This window comes from Diplodia corticola (assembly GCF_001883845.1).
Source record: "Diplodia corticola strain CBS 112549 chromosome Unknown scaffold13, whole genome shotgun sequence".
In the NCBI taxonomy this organism is placed as follows: Eukaryota; Fungi; Ascomycota; class Dothideomycetes; order Botryosphaeriales; family Botryosphaeriaceae; genus Diplodia; species Diplodia corticola.
Window position 1 is genome coordinate 234,362 of NW_017971492.1, and position 15,707 is coordinate 250,068.

Consider the following 15,707-nt stretch of genomic DNA (forward strand, 5'->3'; position numbering starts at 1 on the left):
GATATGACTCCAGTCACACAGCCCCCATTGGTATCGCACTTCTTTATCCGAATATGTCAACCTTGCCTCAGCTCCTCTTTCTTTTAGCCAATTATGGAAGGGAAGAAAGGTCTCGTGATGCTCCTATCAGGCAGGCCTGGAAATCATTGGTCAGGTTCCTTGGTAACTGGCTTTGCCGTTGACTTTCAAGATATCTCACGCCAGCACATGCATTGTAGCGTTCTCTCATGACTTTCTATAGAACATGGTCATGCACCATGGCCACGCATCGCCTACCTCGTGCGTGCAGCATCCACGTTGCTCCTTGGATATCTTCATGTAAGCATAAAAGCCCTTGTCTTCCCCAAGACACCGAAGATTCCTCTGCATACAGATACTCATAGCCTACAGACATAACAAGCACAACATGCCAGAGTTGTGGGACCTGCTCGTCCACTACAGCATTTTGAAATGCATAGTCAAGAATCTTACGACCCGGGATTTCTTCAACGTGGCTTACACCAGCACGCACAACCGAAGGTTTCTGATCACGGACCGCGATGAGCAATCTTTACGCAATATCAAAGGTCAAACCCGCTGTGGGGGCAAAGTCTGCGCCGATACGTTCGACTTTTGCTCCCGCTGCGGATGCAAGACATGTGAGGTGAGTGCGCTAGAAGGCACTGCACGAAAGACGTTGCACATGCGCTGACCGGATCCCAGATCTGTCGAGTGAGGCTCCATGACGTCCTGACAGCACAAATAATGTTCCCTATCGATTTGAAGGACATGAGGCCGTTTGGCGTGTGGAGATGCGGCGACTGCCACTCGTTTGATATCCCGCACGCTTGCAAATGCACCCCGCAACGGCGGTGGTTACTGCCGTACACCTGCCGTCGTTGCTTCAAAAAAGACCTTGGTAGAACGGCGAAGAATAGGGAACGCGAGCACTTGGCGCGACATGACCGTCTTGGCCACAGGCTTGAGAATGCCTTCTTTTTGTTTGACCTACAGAGCTTATCGCTAAACGAGGTGAGGATGTGGGCCCCTGAAGCTAATGTGAGTGGTGCCCCGTTACCAAACTTGGACACATTTGCGCAGGCGGCTGACGGTAATCCAGAAAGCGGACTGTGGTAGTTGTGGCCGTGAGTTCACCATGGATTGCATGCATTACATGTGTCCATTCTGCGACGGTCTCCACAAGAATGTCGAACCGTATTGGAACCTAGAGGAATAGTATCCCAGAGTGAAAAATCACTGGAGCTGCACGAAAGGCGCGGTGGCCAAGAGAAGAAGGCCGAAGAGGCGGCGATACCTCGACAGGCCTGACACGAGAAACCCATTCCTGATTCCGATATTCATTCGCATGAAGGCCAATCATCTCAGGTGTGTCGTGCACACTCACATGTCGCAGATTCCAACACACAAAACTAGGAGGTAGCATCCTAGTACTTTCTACCTGCGAGAGAGAGAGAGAGAGAACACCAAAACCATCAACCTCCTTCGACGTCATGGGGAAATGATGCAAATCGGCTGGAAGCTACCAAGAGCCGTTTTTATTGCTTTCTACGTACAGTAAGCGATTGTATGTACATACAAAGATGCAGGACAATCAACGAAAGTAGAGAACTCCAACAATCTCAATACATTTTCAGAAAACAAGAACAAGCTACCCCCTCGACCTGGTAATGTTAACCAGACGTCTACGCCATCCTCTGGGGTTTCCGTGAATGTTTCCTGGACTGAAGCCGGAACCGAGCTTCCTGATCTCATCTTCACCCACATCTATGAACGTGTTAACGTTACGTAGCGAATTGTCATCCACAATCCTGCCTTTGTACTCTTCAATCAGCTGCTCGAGCCCGATTTTGATGGTTTCGGATCGGAAAGCAGCAGAGACGTTCGCGCGTGGCAGCAGCCCGGAGATTTCCCTGTGAACTTCGGGCGCGAGTGTACGATAGGCGCGCGCAGCAGCTTGCAGGTCTCTTTTGAAAGGCTCACCGACGTTTCTGTCCGCTGCTTCCTGGAAGGCCCTGGTGAGGATAAGGATCAAGTCCACGGTGAGTGTTGCCAGAAGGCGGGCTGTAGCAGGAACAACGATAGGGATATTGACGGCGGTGGGAACCAGTACAAATGGTCCGCCCGTGGCAACGGTAGCACAAAGCCCCAGGGTTGCAAACGTCTCGGCTATGCCAACAGCGACATTGTTGGCCAAGGCAGACCAGACGTGTGCTCTCAAGATCTGCAGGGCCAATTCGGCTGTGCTTGCCGGCAGACCGAAGCAGGTGATGATCCGCTTGCACACTTCCAATATTGCGGCGGTGCGGGTCGTCGTTGGACCTGACGGTACTCCTGAAACAAGCACAAGGGCCCGCAGAGTTCGCCTGTAGACAGTCATCGCTTGACTAACCGCAAGTTTTATCTTGAGATCAATCATTGCCACTTGAGCCCCGACATAGATAAGCCGCACTCTCTCGTTGCTGATGCATTGGAACGTCGTCTCGGTGAGAGCTTCGATGGACGTTTGGTCCTCTATAGAATGTACAAGTCAGACGTCGAATCCCTCTAGCATTCGGAAGGCTTACTTCGGGAGACTGCTACGCAGGCGTCCAATCGGCCGCTTGGAACCTCTAGCATTTCTTTCCTGATTTGGCTGATGCGTTCCTCTAGTTGCCCCTTCGCGTGGCGGTCGCACTCGTCGTAGGAGACAGGTAAGCCCTGCTCTTCCAAGGATTCTCGATGCTGTGCGGCTTCAATCGCAAGGAATCTGTCCTTCATCGTGGCTACCACGATGATGGGCACTTCGCATGCATATTTGGAGACCATCTTGAACAGTTGTTCAGTCGAGCTTTGCATTGTGCGGTCGCTCGTAGAATCGATGCAAAACCTACACCATGTCAGATTTCTCTTCTGCCGCTTGTGCTGCCCTGCAAAGGGTGTTGAACGCTATCAGGGCTCACCATATTACGTGGAACCGGTTGGCGACCTCGACCTCGGCAGACTTCTCGTGTAGGAAGTCTGTTACGGCATCCATCTGCGCAAGCGCGCCTGCCTCAAACCCTTCAGAGTCATGTAAGATAAGGTTGGGCTGATCTGGATCCTTGATCTCAGTCCTGATGTCGTGGTCGCCGCGCATCCGAGCCGGTGTCACAGCCTTTTGTGCAATCAGCTACGGTCTCTGATCCGAGGGCTTCGATACTTACAAGTGAAGTGCCGAATACTTTGTTGATCAAAGTGGATTTTCCGATGCCAGTGTTGCCGCAAACTAGAACACGTATCGGTCCAATATCGTCAGGCTCCTCGTCGTTTCGCTCATCCCAAAATCTGGGGTCTTTGCCACCCCGTTCGACAAGGGTTTTTGGTCTCCATCTTTCAATGTGCCCCTGCAGCACCAAGTCCCAGCTGTTGAGGCTGGCGAGGCCTGAGACGTCTATAAGGAGATATACAGATGGGTGGATAATGGTGCCCTGGCCATCTGCAGCGTGTCAGTCTCGGCGGTCGTATCATGGAAGGTGACGGTTCCATTTTACTTACCGCAATGAACCCACCCGTTAAGGTTGCCGTCGCTGCCGAACACGCTTCGCTTCTTTTTCGGCCACAAGCTGGCATGGTGCTTGTTGAGTTTGAGATTCCAGCTCTTCTGTTCATGGACATGTCGGATATCCTGCATGGACACTTCCAAGCCATTCTGCAAGGTACAAGACCACGTGTTGGTCCCGCTGCTTTGGCCTTTGAGAGCTGGGAAAACAAGCCGGAGCGGATTGACGATGTCGGCTTTGTAGCCAAGGTTCCCCCGGAATTTCAAGGCCAAGCCAAGAGATCGACTTTCAATCAACAGCCACTGAAGTGGATAAAGTGCCAAGCCTGCTCGGGCGGCGGATCCCCCCATATCAATATGGGCACCGATGAACCAAGCTTGGACTAGAGTCCGTCCTGGGAGTCTTTTGAAATTGCTGGTCTCAGGAAAGACGTACTCAGGAGTCATCGCCTCCCTGTCTTCATCCAGTGCCAAAGCATGCCGCATATGCTCGATGGAGTTGTTGAATGATATGTCGAAAGGACACCGTTCTTTGACGGCCTTGACCGTGTCCAAGGCACCCACAAACTTGATCTTTGGGGACTGTTTGCATCGAACGGTGAGGAACCGATGTATCTGTACTGTTAGCTCGTATTTTCAACCATGTTACACAACCATAGAGCAACTTACTTCACCTATTCCAAGCTTTCCCTCCTTTTGTATGGTTTGAAACACCTCTAGCGCTCTTTCGTAGTCTTCGGCAAACTGCGGTGTCCCCGCCGAACGGATGGCGGACACGTAATGCAGCAAACCTGCTACCGCCCGGACGACAAAGGCTCCACGGCTGAATCCGAACAGCCATACCTCATCCTGGGGTCCCAGCTTGCAACACTCCTCATAGATCTCTTTGATCTGCTTCAGGTACCCGTTTCCAAACAGCCCGGCTTTGAATCTCTTCAAAGCGAACGTGTCATCAGCAGAGCCAATGCCAGGCATATAGAGGGGCTTTTGGTAATAACCGTCACTAGCGAGTTCCCCATTGTGGGTGCTGTCGAGGATGCTCGTATAGATTTGGTATATGTTGGTGAGCGTGCCGTTACATGAGGGACGGGTGCCGTCTGGTCCGCACCAAGTGCCATCAACACAGTAGATGAGGCGCGTTGGTGGAGCGGGGCCGCGATAAGAATCGAGGGATGTCTTGTGTTGGCACATGATGTAGATGGGACAAAGTGTAAGAAAGGTATGTACAAGGGAGAGCTGATGAAAAGGCAGGATGGACGTAATAGCTTGAGATGAATGCTCAGAGCTTGCGTGAACCTGATCTGGTTTCAAAAACTCACAATTGCGGCCCACTCTACAAGAATATATATACCCTTTGACTTGGCACAGCGTGGAGCTTCCAAGGTCCAAGGAGGATCTGGTAATGGTTGTATGCTCCGGTGGCGTATCTACCATGACGTACCGAGTATTGCACTATAAGGTGGCTTCGCGCGGACTCCTTTACGGTGTAGCATTGCTGATACTAGTCTGACGAAGTAGCTTTATCGTCGTTTGGCTGAAGGTGTAGCACTGCTGGTCGGTAGATGACCACACCTGCGATCAGCCACGGCGTAAAGGAGTGCTAGTCTACGCCCTGATCCCAACAGCTTGCATCGTAGCTCGAAATCTCCGCACCCTTAGCAGACTGTCCGCCATCCGAGGATTGTAGGACCAAGTTTAGGATTGTAGATCATGTCTATCTGAACTTTCTCTTCGGTGGGACCCAGACTGTTCCCTCTCGTCACCACGTCCAGGCTTCTAATAACAAGATAGGCTTTGTGTTGTGCTCATCCAGTGGCATGCTACAGCTTTGAAGCTTCTCGAGAAGAAGCTTCACATTCAAGCCTCAAGGCATCACGGAGTTCTCCGGACAACGACTTCCTCATCCGGCGAATCAGCGTACCTGATGCTATAAGGCTCAACATGTGATCTTAGACCAACCAAGTCACGGGAGACCGCCGAGACTTTTAGCGTAGTCTTAATGGCTGCAACCGTTGATCAAGCCATCCCTGATGTCTAAAAAGCGCCACATAAACTCTGGTTCGTGGTCAGTGCAGTTGCGGCGTCTGTCCATTGCCATAGAAATGGAGAGTCGCTTGATGCTTTGGACCATCTTGTGACTGCTACGGCTAGCGCAGCAAGGCCAGACTTTGGTGATGTTGAGCTGAAACTCGTGCTGTGATGAAGAGCATCGGACGGTACCCATGGTTGAAATGAATGGTTGGACTTTTGAAACGACTTACCGGGCATTGCCCCTGGCAATAGGGCTCACAGATCAGCCAATCGGCCGGAGCGATGGTGGCTTCGTGCTAACGTCATCCGGTCGGCCTTCATTGTGTATTGCCGTATACCCATTGCTTTATTATCCACTACTGACGGGCAACTGATATGCGTTACAATAGTCAAACCTTTTGCCTCGCTTGACGAGCATGTATACCCCCCCAATAGGGGAAGCCTGTGGAGCGGGTTGGTGAAGCACTTGGTTAAGCTCGATATAATATGCCGATTGGCAGTTGACATTTGGCCGGCAATCGACCTGGGGGTTGTACAGCTACGCTAGACTGAGATGGGCAGCCGATCTCCAGCCCTCCCCCGGTTGTGATAAGAAGCGAAGGTGGATGAGGATTCCTACCAGAGGCTGCCTGACAGGAACCAGTGCGGGGTTGGCTAGGGTTTAGTTCGGTTGCCTGCTCTAGCTAGTCCAGTTGCCTCGCGACTCCCTGGATGCCATTTGATGCTACCGGCATGCAGTTCCGGTATGGGCCTTGATTCGATTCTGGGTGATCAGCATGCAGCTGATGGTGCAATGCAACCTGCAAGCGGTTCCACAGAGGGCGATTCACGGCCACGAATGTATGTGGTCAATAATCTCAAACTGCCAGCCTGGCCACGAGCACCATGTGCCAAGTGATGGTCCCTCCGTCAGGCTCCGTGCTCAAGGCGTTTCCCTGTCCTTTCAATGGCTCGTGATGGGAGGTTGCGATGGCAAGTACTGTGCCGGGTAGATCAGCACTACGTTTCAAGTGATCGTCCTGCCAAGCAGCTAGTCTTCTTGGCCAGCGGACAGTTGGAACTATGGTATGGCCATGGGCGGGAACGTGCCTTGGCGAAGCCGAGCCATGGTACGAAACGGAAGGTCGAGGCTTATATTCATCTACTGTTAGGTGGAACAGCCTCATGCACCCGCTCCGCGTGCTCCCCCCACGCCCTACTATCGTACTTAGGCTCCGTACTGCGCCAGGCGTCCCGGTGGCAGCTGCGCTAGTTGGTCTGAGCCATTGTTTGTTGGGTGGTGCGTGGATCAAGTGGCAAGCCTCCTACAGCGACACCCAAACCTATGGCCGAGTTAGGGTCGTGGATGCTTGGCGGCGGATGCACATGGTCGAGTGTACCACAAGCAGGATTTCCCCGCAATCGAGGCTCAATAATCTAGTCGCCCGGCGTTCAATGTCTCTGGTCCCTTGCCTAGGCATCCCTTGCATCGCTATCAACACGTGCTGCGGGTAGTCGAAGTCACGTGGTTCTCTTATGCGTCCACGGGTGTTGAGCTTGTCCTTGGTGCGTGAAGCAGCTACCTAGGTACTGGGATTTTCGTCTGGAAAGATGAAGTGAAGACGGGATGATCGGGTCGGGATGCGGCGCTCCGGAAATCGGAATCCCGTCATCATTGGCCGAATGCAATTCCCCGCTATTTAACTCCGCTACGCCCAACTCCGCAAAGCACTCTCGGATAAGAAGTACATACGACATCAGATATTGACGCGGATATATAGCAACCGACATCCGGGACGAACTGAAAGACTGACTGTACTCGAGCATCATGTCTTCGCAGCTAAAGGGAAAGCACATTGTCGTCATCGGGTACGAGTCTCTCAATGGACTCATTCGTACGTGAAGATAAAGCTGACTAGCTGTACAGAGCTGGCGTCATTGGTTTGCAGACGGCAATCACGCTGCTTGAAGCCGGCGCCGCAGTCACCATCATCGCGAAGCACGTGCCCGGCGACAAGGCAAAGGACTACACCTCGCCTTGGTATGGCTGCATTGCATTTGGGAATCAAGCCAGTGCTGACACGCATGCAGGGCGGGTGCGCAATGGCGAACACACGCCACGGCAGAAGACAAGGAGATCCAGGAATGGGACATAGAGAGCTACAACACCTGGCTCGACATGGTCGAGAAAGAAAAGAGCCAGCCATCCTCGGCCCCAAAGTCCGGTCTTGAGGTAAGTATTGGAAATGAAGCCCCCCGTCTGATCAGTGCTCTCTCCGCTGACACGCCGTCCACGTACCAGAAATACCACAGCATCTTCTACTGGTGAGAGCCGTCCCGAAAGAAACGCGTCCAACCACCAAGGCTCATCTTCCCATTCCCAGGACCGCCGCAGACTCGGAAATCCCCTCCGGCCCCAGCAGCGCCTGGTGGGCCCCCCACATGCGCAACTTCCGCCAACTGCCGCCCTCCGAGCTGCCCGCCGGCGTCCACGCCGGCGCCACCTACGACTCCCTCACCATCGACCCGGACTTCTACCTGCCGTACCTGCTCTCGCGCGCCCGCACCCTCGGCGCCGCGCTCATCCAGGCCGCACTCCCCACGACACCAACAACCACCACCACCCCCACCAACAACCTCCCCCACGCCCTCACCACCGCCGCCCGCCTCCTCCCCGCCTTCCACCCGGCCCTCCCCCAAATCTCCGCCTTCGTCCTCGCCACCGGCATCGCCTCCGCCCGCCTCGTCCCGGACCCAGCCGTCCACCCCATCCGCGGCCAGACGGTCCTCGTGCGCGGGCTGCCGCGCGCCCTCACCACCGTGTGGCGGCCCGACGGCAGCCTGTCGTACGTCATCCCGCGCGCGACGAGCGGCGCGACGGTGCTGGGCGGCACGAAGCAGGCGGGCGACTGGCGGGCGGACGCGGACGCGGCGACGACGGCCGAGGTGGTGGGGCGGTGTGGGGGGTTGGCGCCGGAGTTGCTTGTGGGGGAGGTGATGCCGGTGCCGCTGGGGGAAGAGGGGGGGAAGAAGGGGGAGGGGAAGGGGGAGGGGAATGGGGGTGCGCGTGGTTTCGAGGTTTTGGGCGTGAATGTGGGGTTTAGGCCGGGGAGGACGGGCGGGCCGAGGGTCGAGGTCGAGGTGGTGGAGCTGGACGAGGGGTTGGGCCCGGTGCCGTGCTGTCATGAGTATGGGCATGCTGGGGCGGGGTATCAGAATTCGTTTGGGAGCGCGAGGAAGGTGGTGAGGCTGTTGGAGGGGTATTTCGGTCAGGAACGGGGGCGCCCGGTGGCTGGTGGTGGGAAGGCGAGGTTGTGATGATGGGGGCGGTCGAGTAGGGAAGCTAGCGTCGTTGATCCAATCAGGAGCATCTCATGCGGCAGGGATTGTGGCTGAGGGATCATGACTCCATTTCTAAACAGGTGGAAAACCCCTTGATGATGATGCAACATCCGAGCGCCGTCGTCCTGTAACCAACTCAATTCAGCTTTACCGGTGTGACTCTCATCCTCCGCGACACGAAAATGAAAACAAAACAAAAACACAGTCAACGCCGGTGCGCATGACCCTCAATGGAAAGTTTTGGAATCGGACCATAAGAGAAGCATAAGAGTCTTTAATCACCGCAATGCAGGCTGGATTGCATGGATCAAACGTTAAGTACGAAGAGAAGGGTGCAGGAAAAAAAAAAAAAAAACCAAAAGCCACTCCTTGGTGGTACACTTTAAAGCGGGGGAGGAGGAAGGGAGAACTTGTAATGCGTGCGTGTGAACAAAAAGAGTTTGCGAAAATACATCATCATGACAATCACGGCTACCTCCTCGAACTTGCCATCTCGCCGTACCGGCCACGTTCGCGTGTCGTGTCGTATGCCTGCAGCACTCTGGCTTGCGACTCGTCCGTCTGAGAGAAGGCGTAGCCGCGTTGCTTGCGCATGCGCTGCACTTGGCGCACCTTGCGGATGGCCTTCTGGAATTGCTCCATTCTGTTCGACTTCGTCAGCCTCTCCCTTCTTGTGGCTCGACAGACACGACGCTACTAACCTGGGCCGGTAATCCTGGATATTGTACTTCTGAATCTCCTGGATGTGGTGGTACGCTTGCGGATAGTACATGCGTTTCGCGCTGGCTCAGCTGTCAGTGACGACTCTCGTCCGAATCCACGCACAAGAACTTACTATTTCCATGCGAAATCTCTCAACAAACAGAGACAGGGCAGGACCAACCCCATCAGCCATACCACCGGACTTGGGAATAATCTGGGAATGACTCCCTCGAATTCCGAAGAAATGCCCGTCATCGGCGCCACGTACGCATACAGAGGCAGGAAGATCATCCAGATGATCAACGAGCCAGGGATGGCAACAACCGTGTACTTGGTCCATATGTTCGTGATCAAGGCCGCCTTGCCGATCACAGTGGCCAGCGCAGCCGTGTACAGAGCAGGTCCCCATACCCAATGGCTGGCAACCTTGCCGTCGCCCTGAGGAAGGTCCCACAAGAAGATGGCTTGCGACACGAAATACAGGATGAGCGAGTGGTAGAAGCCGTTGGCAACCCAACCCCAGAAAGAATGCATCTTGAAGAAGACGCCCTTCTGACTGAGCTGGTAGAGTTGCGGGTACCGGTCGAGCAGACGTGCGCTGACGAATTGGTCGAATATGCCAAGGACGAAGGGCGGCATTACAGTAAAGAAGACGTTGTAGAAAGAGAGCGTCCATGATTCGTAGATGACCTGACCCGAGAATGCGTTTTGGAAAGAATACCAGAACTGCGTCATGAAAAGGGCAATGTTCTTGTAAAACGAGTAGAGAATAACCTTGCTGACTCGCTGGTAGCTCCAGGATCCATGGACGAGTAGCAGTTTGCGTAGGTAACGGAATTGGCCGATGGCCACATCGGCACTTCGAGCGGCTTGGAGACCTTCCATACCGCTGATACCGACGCCGACGTGAGCAGCCTGGATCATAGAAACGTCGTTCGCGCCGTCTCCGATGGCCAGCAAAATGGCCTTCAGGTGACGTTTAACGAGCTTCACAACGAGCGCTTTCTGAAGAGGGGACACACGGCTACACGGTATGTCAGTCGAATCTCATTGTGCATGTGTCTTTAGTTCAACTTACCAGCAGATGACGGCCTTGCACACAACAGCCAGATCCAGGAACAGCTTCTCCATGTCTCTCTCGAGGGCAAAGGTCAATGACTTGCCATCGATGACCAGAGCAAGCGTCTCCAACTCTGCTGAACTCTCTGCTTGTGCTTTGATAGCATTGAGCTTTTTCGAGAGGTTGTCCCTTGTGGCAGCCGCATTTTCTTCGTTGACAATTAGCAGAGTCATATCCTCACTGATGAGTTTACAACTCATGCCAATGTTGATGGCTGTTTCCTGTCGATCACCAGTAAGGACCCAAATCTTGATGCCAGCAGTTTGCAGAGTGTGGATCGTATCAGGCACTCCATCCTGCAACTTATCCTCGATAGCAGTGGCTCCAAGAAGGACGAAGTCGTGCTCGATGAGCTCAGCGGCTTTGTCCAGTTCGTCCGCACGGTTACCGCCCACGGTTGTTGCAGCAGCATCATAGATAGACCTCCACTCCTGGTATTCCTGCTCCGGAACTTCGCGCATAGCCAAACAAAGGGTACGAAGACCTTCAGCGGCGTATTCCTCGAGATGCTGGAGAGTAGGCTCAACGACCGGGTTGGTTTCCTTGCAAAGCCGCTCAAGGATGACCGTATCGGCGCCCTTGGTGTAGCAAACAATCTTTCCTTCCGGAGTCCTGAAGATCGTTGACATTCTCTTACGTGTCGAATTGAACTCGCACACACATAGCAGTTCGTATTCCCTCGCCACACCATCAACTTGGATGATGACTGATCTGGGCTTTCTCGCGACGAACTTGTAATCCAGGATGACGGCACCCTCAACGAGAGCACCCTCATCAGGGGAAGCGGCCTGGTATTTGATGTGTCCGGTCTTGTCGTTCACCTCAGGAATGACGGTGTGACATGTAGATAGCAGCGTAAGAAAATTGTCGATGATCTCGCGGGATTGGTGGTTTGCTCGATTCTCCTTCAGCCTCTTGAAATCATGAATCCCAACCTCCATGCCATCCTCGGTCGTCGCTCTCCTGTCTTCTGGGACTTCGTCTGCATACTGAATACCTGCGATTGAGCACTGACGGAATTCCATCATGTTGCAGGTTAGAGTTCCTGTCTTGTCCGAGAAAATGTACTCAATCTGTCCAAGCTCTTCTACAAGCGATGATGTCCTGCAGTTTGCCGGGGTTCCGGTGGTGTCGTGATAGATGTCCAGATCCGAATCAATTAGGAATGCCTGGTAGTACTTGACGATTTCAATCGTGACGAAAAGGGAGATTGGTACCAAATTGGAGTAAAGGACCCAGTAGGTCAGCAGATCAAGGAAGAATTGCCCAACAAGTGCCGTCTCTTCGAGGGCCAGGTATGCAAGATGCTCCCTTTCCTTTGCCCGAATGACAACATCTCCAATGGAACTAATAATGCTGAGTGTGATGAGAATAGCGCCAAGCATCAGGATCTGATAGTTGACCAGTCGCTCGACGTTCGTCTTCTTGATCGGGGTGGCGGTGGCGTTCCGCATGAGCTTGGTCTCATGACCGGTGAAAACGACGATGCCGTGAATCCAAGGGGTATTCCGCAGAGTTGCGCCACGAAGAAGAAGCTGGTCGGGACCAAGAGGAAGTTCCTTCTCGCCTCCACCTGCCTGCATGGTTAGGGTGGCCTCGTAGGTATACAAGCTGCTGTTCGGCTGTTCCGATCGAACCCTGCCACCTAACCTGCCCAATTCACTCGGGCTGACAAGGTCAGCGGTCTCTGGAATGGCCTGCTTGATCTTCAAGTTCGTCTCTCCGTCAAGGTTGGCTGTCTCAATGTAGCAAAGACCTTCAGGCTCAGAACTGGCCAAGAGTACCAGATCTGCAGGGAACGGCTCCTCCGATTGCACGCGCACAATGTCTCCCACGGCAACGTCAACCCATTTTGTCTCCTGAAAACCCGATCCTTTCAGCGTGCGCGTCTTTGAGTTGTTCAATGCACTGTCCTGGCTTTTACGGCGAAAGTCCTCGATCTGTTCCTTGACGGCGGAGACAAGGAGGACGATAACGAGCGGGACAATGGTCGTCCATCGATTCGTGGGCGAGATGTTGGGAATCTGCTGCAGGATGGCAGTAAACAAGAAGAAGAGGTTGGCGTATTTCGAGAATTGTTCGTAAAGGAATTTCGGGAGGAAGGTGGCTACGTTGTACTTGGCTGTCGACACGTGATTGTCGACGTATTTGTTTGCGGCATTGGCGGGGGGGTTGTTGAGGTGTATGATTCGCGGTCCCAGAGTTGAGGGGTCTGGCTTTGAGCTCCCAAAGCCGAACTTGAAGCCGGATTGCTTCCTCTTGTGAGCTGCCGGTGGCGCCTGGCCAGCAGCGGCAGTCTGAGCATTGCGTGCGCCAGCCTCGGTGAGCGGCACGTCCATTTCAGAGTACTCGGGCTCCATTCCCAGCATGTTCTTCGCGCGTCCCACCAACCCGCCGCCCAGACTCATTATGCTATTGCGATTGCGCGCATGGGAACGCGTGGTGCCTGGCGCCTCATCGTTGCGATCGTCGTACAGGCCTCCGGCGGCGTAGGAACCTTGCATGGAACTGCCCTCGTCGTCTATGTCGGTGTAGCGCTGGTAGTTGTGCAGGTCGGAGGATTGGGAGTAGATGCGCTTGGAGCTGGTCGTCATGTAGGGTGACTGCAGAGACTCGCGCATGCCAGGCTGGTCGGTTGCGACGTGGGGTGGGCGGCTGCCACTGGCGCCGCCGCCGCCGACGAAGTCATCGTAGGACACCGAGGGGCGCGGCTGTGGCTGTGGCTGATCGGAGTCGTCGATGTCGTACCTATGCAGCAGATGGTCGTCGGTGGTCGGCGGGCGCTGGCCAGACGAGTAGGTGGGCGCTCCATCGTTCAGGTCGAGGAGAAGGTTCTCTTCACCGTGGGGGGCGTTGGCCGGACCTCCAGGAGGCCTGCCTGCCATTCCGGGCGGGAGGGTGGCTGCGGGTGAGGCTGGAGCTGGGAGAGATGTCGCGCGGCGGTATCGAAGCTTGCGGAAGCTAAAGACGGCGCATCCCAACAGTGCTGGGGCTGCGAGGCGCAAAGGCTAGGTGCTCAGGCTCCAGGCGCAGGGCGGGTGTGGAGGGAGACGGGCACGATCGCAGGGCGACTGTTCTCTCCGCAGCTGGCACAGCCCGGATCCGACTTGGCACGCGTTGCGGGCGGGCGAGCTCTCGTGTGTCGCGTTGGTGTGGCGGCGCAGGGCTGCAGAGGGTGGTTGCAGCGGGTCTGGAGAAGTTGCGAGCTGGGCTGTCAAGTGACAGATGATCTTAACGAGTCGTCGTGCCGGAGACCCTGACGGTTGCTTGACGCGCGCGATGTGCATCCGCCGCCAACTCAATCGGGAGATTGAGCGCTGGGCGCCGCGACAGGAGAGACAAAAATATCCGCGCGGCCGCTGCGGCCACCATCCCGCCAGTGCTGTGCTCGCAACTCCGCCAGCTCGCGTTCCGGAGCAGCATGGCTGTGTCCCAGCCAGCGCCGCCCTTGTCGCAGCCCCAATCGCGCTCGGACTGATAGGCGCGACAGTGCGTGCGTCTAGCGTATCGTCGCAATGCCAAAATCCACGCCAAAGAAAAGAGGCTTGTATATTACAGAAGCTACAGCGCCCGCACGTCTCCCTCACCGCGCCGCCAGCATGTCCTGCACCGCGCTCCAGTAGCGGGGCGTCACCACCGGCTGAATCTCCTCCTTTGCCAGCCACCTGAAATCGGCCAGCCCGTATTGGTTGTCCGCCAGGCTCGCCTGACCCGCCATGATACGAGCCTTCATGAAGAACACCTTCTCACCCAGCTCCTCCACGCCCTTGTCCGTGTCCTTGATAGTCTTCGGAAAGTCAAACTGGTAGTGCCCCACCGGGTGGTTACCAATGACCCAGGTGTTCATGTTGATGCCGCCACTCTGGACCAACACGCGTTCCGCCGCCTGCAGTCGTGTTAGTGCAAGTAATTGGGCCGGGCTCCAGCAAACTTACGTTGTGGAGGTTCTCGCGACCGATCAGACGGCCCTGTGGGAACTGCCATCTTCCGCTGCCATCCTTGACCAGCAGGTAGAGCGTCCTCTGCAACATTCTGTTCAAACTCTGTTGGTCGCCGTTCTTGTCCGCCTCGGTTACTCTTGACTGTGGCCGCTCGACAACGTCCACCTTCTTGCCGCCCCCCGCCGGCTCGCCCTCCTCGCCAGTGCGCTCCGTATCCTTCAGCAGAGCCTCCCGCTGGTGGTCGGGCTCGCTCTCCTGAGCGCCCAAGAGCAGCTCATCGTTCCAAGCATCCGAGCCGTGTCCGCGGTAAACGCCAATGTCGCGCGCAGGCGTAAGACGCTGCTTCTGCTTGCGCTTCCATTCAATGTCCGCAACAAGACCCTTCTTGTAGTAAAAGTATCTCGTGAACGAGAGGGCCAGGCGCTCGTTAAGACGACGTTGATAAAGGAAGAAAGCCTTCTCGAACGGATGAAGGTCGCGGGTGATGACCGGCGGTCTTGAGAGGAGGACTCCGGCGCGGACTTGGTATGCTCGCTGAGGAGCCAAGGCCGGGGAAACGGGCGGGACTGGATCCTGGTTGGTGGGGGATTGCTGCACGGCGGCGGCGGCGCTGGCGAAGTGTCTCCGGGAGATAGTCTCGCGGCACGAGATGCAGATGGAGTCCGCGGCTGGGGGGACGGGCGCATCAGTACGGGGAAGCCAATGGCTGAGGTGGTGGGCATACCGGACTTGGAGGCCAATTGCCTCGCACTCCTCTGACCGGCGTTCATATCACGGTACGGCCGCGGCGACTGACGTTGCGATGGGCGGGAGCTGGTGCCATGTCCAAAAAGTTCGGCGGAGAGGCAGCGCGCCCGAGCGGCAAGGCACGTGACAGGGGCTTGGCGGGCGCAACAAAAGTCGCCGCGTGCGCGCGACGCTGCCTTTTTCTCTCTCCACGGCATCAACCTTATCACCAGTGGCGTCTCTGCTCCATGAAACATTGGTCATTTACACGGTGCCCAGACGGAGTCGAGCAGTCTTTTCGCTAGCGGTACCTTCGTAACCTCACCAAGGCGTACTGTTAGATAGATAC

General features: G+C 55.3%; 4 protein-coding genes across 4 annotated transcripts; 1 reads left to right on the top strand and 3 right to left on the bottom strand.

Annotated features, from left to right (window-relative positions):
* Positions 1-1,648: 1,648 nt before the first annotated feature.
* On the bottom strand, positions 1,649-4,708 carry BKCO1_1300086 (ras gtpase; the record flags this gene model as incomplete). The annotated part of the gene is made up of 6 exons (XM_020270972.1): positions 1,649-2,511; positions 2,565-2,866; positions 2,940-3,133; positions 3,183-3,454; positions 3,514-4,132; positions 4,187-4,708. 6 exons carry the CDS (start codon positions 4,706-4,708, stop codon positions 1,649-1,651), a joined length of 2,772 nt encoding a protein of 923 aa, XP_020132310.1.
* A 2,647-nt stretch (positions 4,709-7,355) lies between these two features.
* Positions 7,356-8,845, top strand: BKCO1_1300087 (d-amino acid oxidase; the record flags this gene model as incomplete). Its single annotated transcript, XM_020270973.1, has 5 exons — positions 7,356-7,396; positions 7,455-7,568; positions 7,619-7,760; positions 7,830-7,852; positions 7,912-8,845. The coding sequence occupies 5 exons, from the start codon at positions 7,356-7,358 to the stop codon at positions 8,843-8,845; spliced, it is 1,254 nt and encodes a 417-aa protein (XP_020132309.1).
* A 495-nt stretch (positions 8,846-9,340) lies between these two features.
* Positions 9,341-13,576, bottom strand: BKCO1_1300088 (phospholipid-transporting atpase; the record flags this gene model as incomplete). Its single annotated transcript, XM_020270974.1, has 4 exons — positions 9,341-9,512; positions 9,571-9,651; positions 9,705-10,595; positions 10,650-13,576. The coding sequence occupies 4 exons, from the start codon at positions 13,574-13,576 to the stop codon at positions 9,341-9,343; spliced, it is 4,071 nt and encodes a 1,356-aa protein (XP_020132304.1).
* A 698-nt stretch (positions 13,577-14,274) lies between these two features.
* On the bottom strand, positions 14,275-15,402 carry BKCO1_1300089 (mitochondrial 54s ribosomal protein 17 30; the record flags this gene model as incomplete). The annotated part of the gene is made up of 3 exons (XM_020270975.1): positions 14,275-14,577; positions 14,627-15,300; positions 15,357-15,402. The coding sequence occupies 3 exons, from the start codon at positions 15,400-15,402 to the stop codon at positions 14,275-14,277; spliced, it is 1,023 nt and encodes a 340-aa protein (XP_020132303.1).
* Positions 15,403-15,707: the final 305 nt, after the last annotated feature.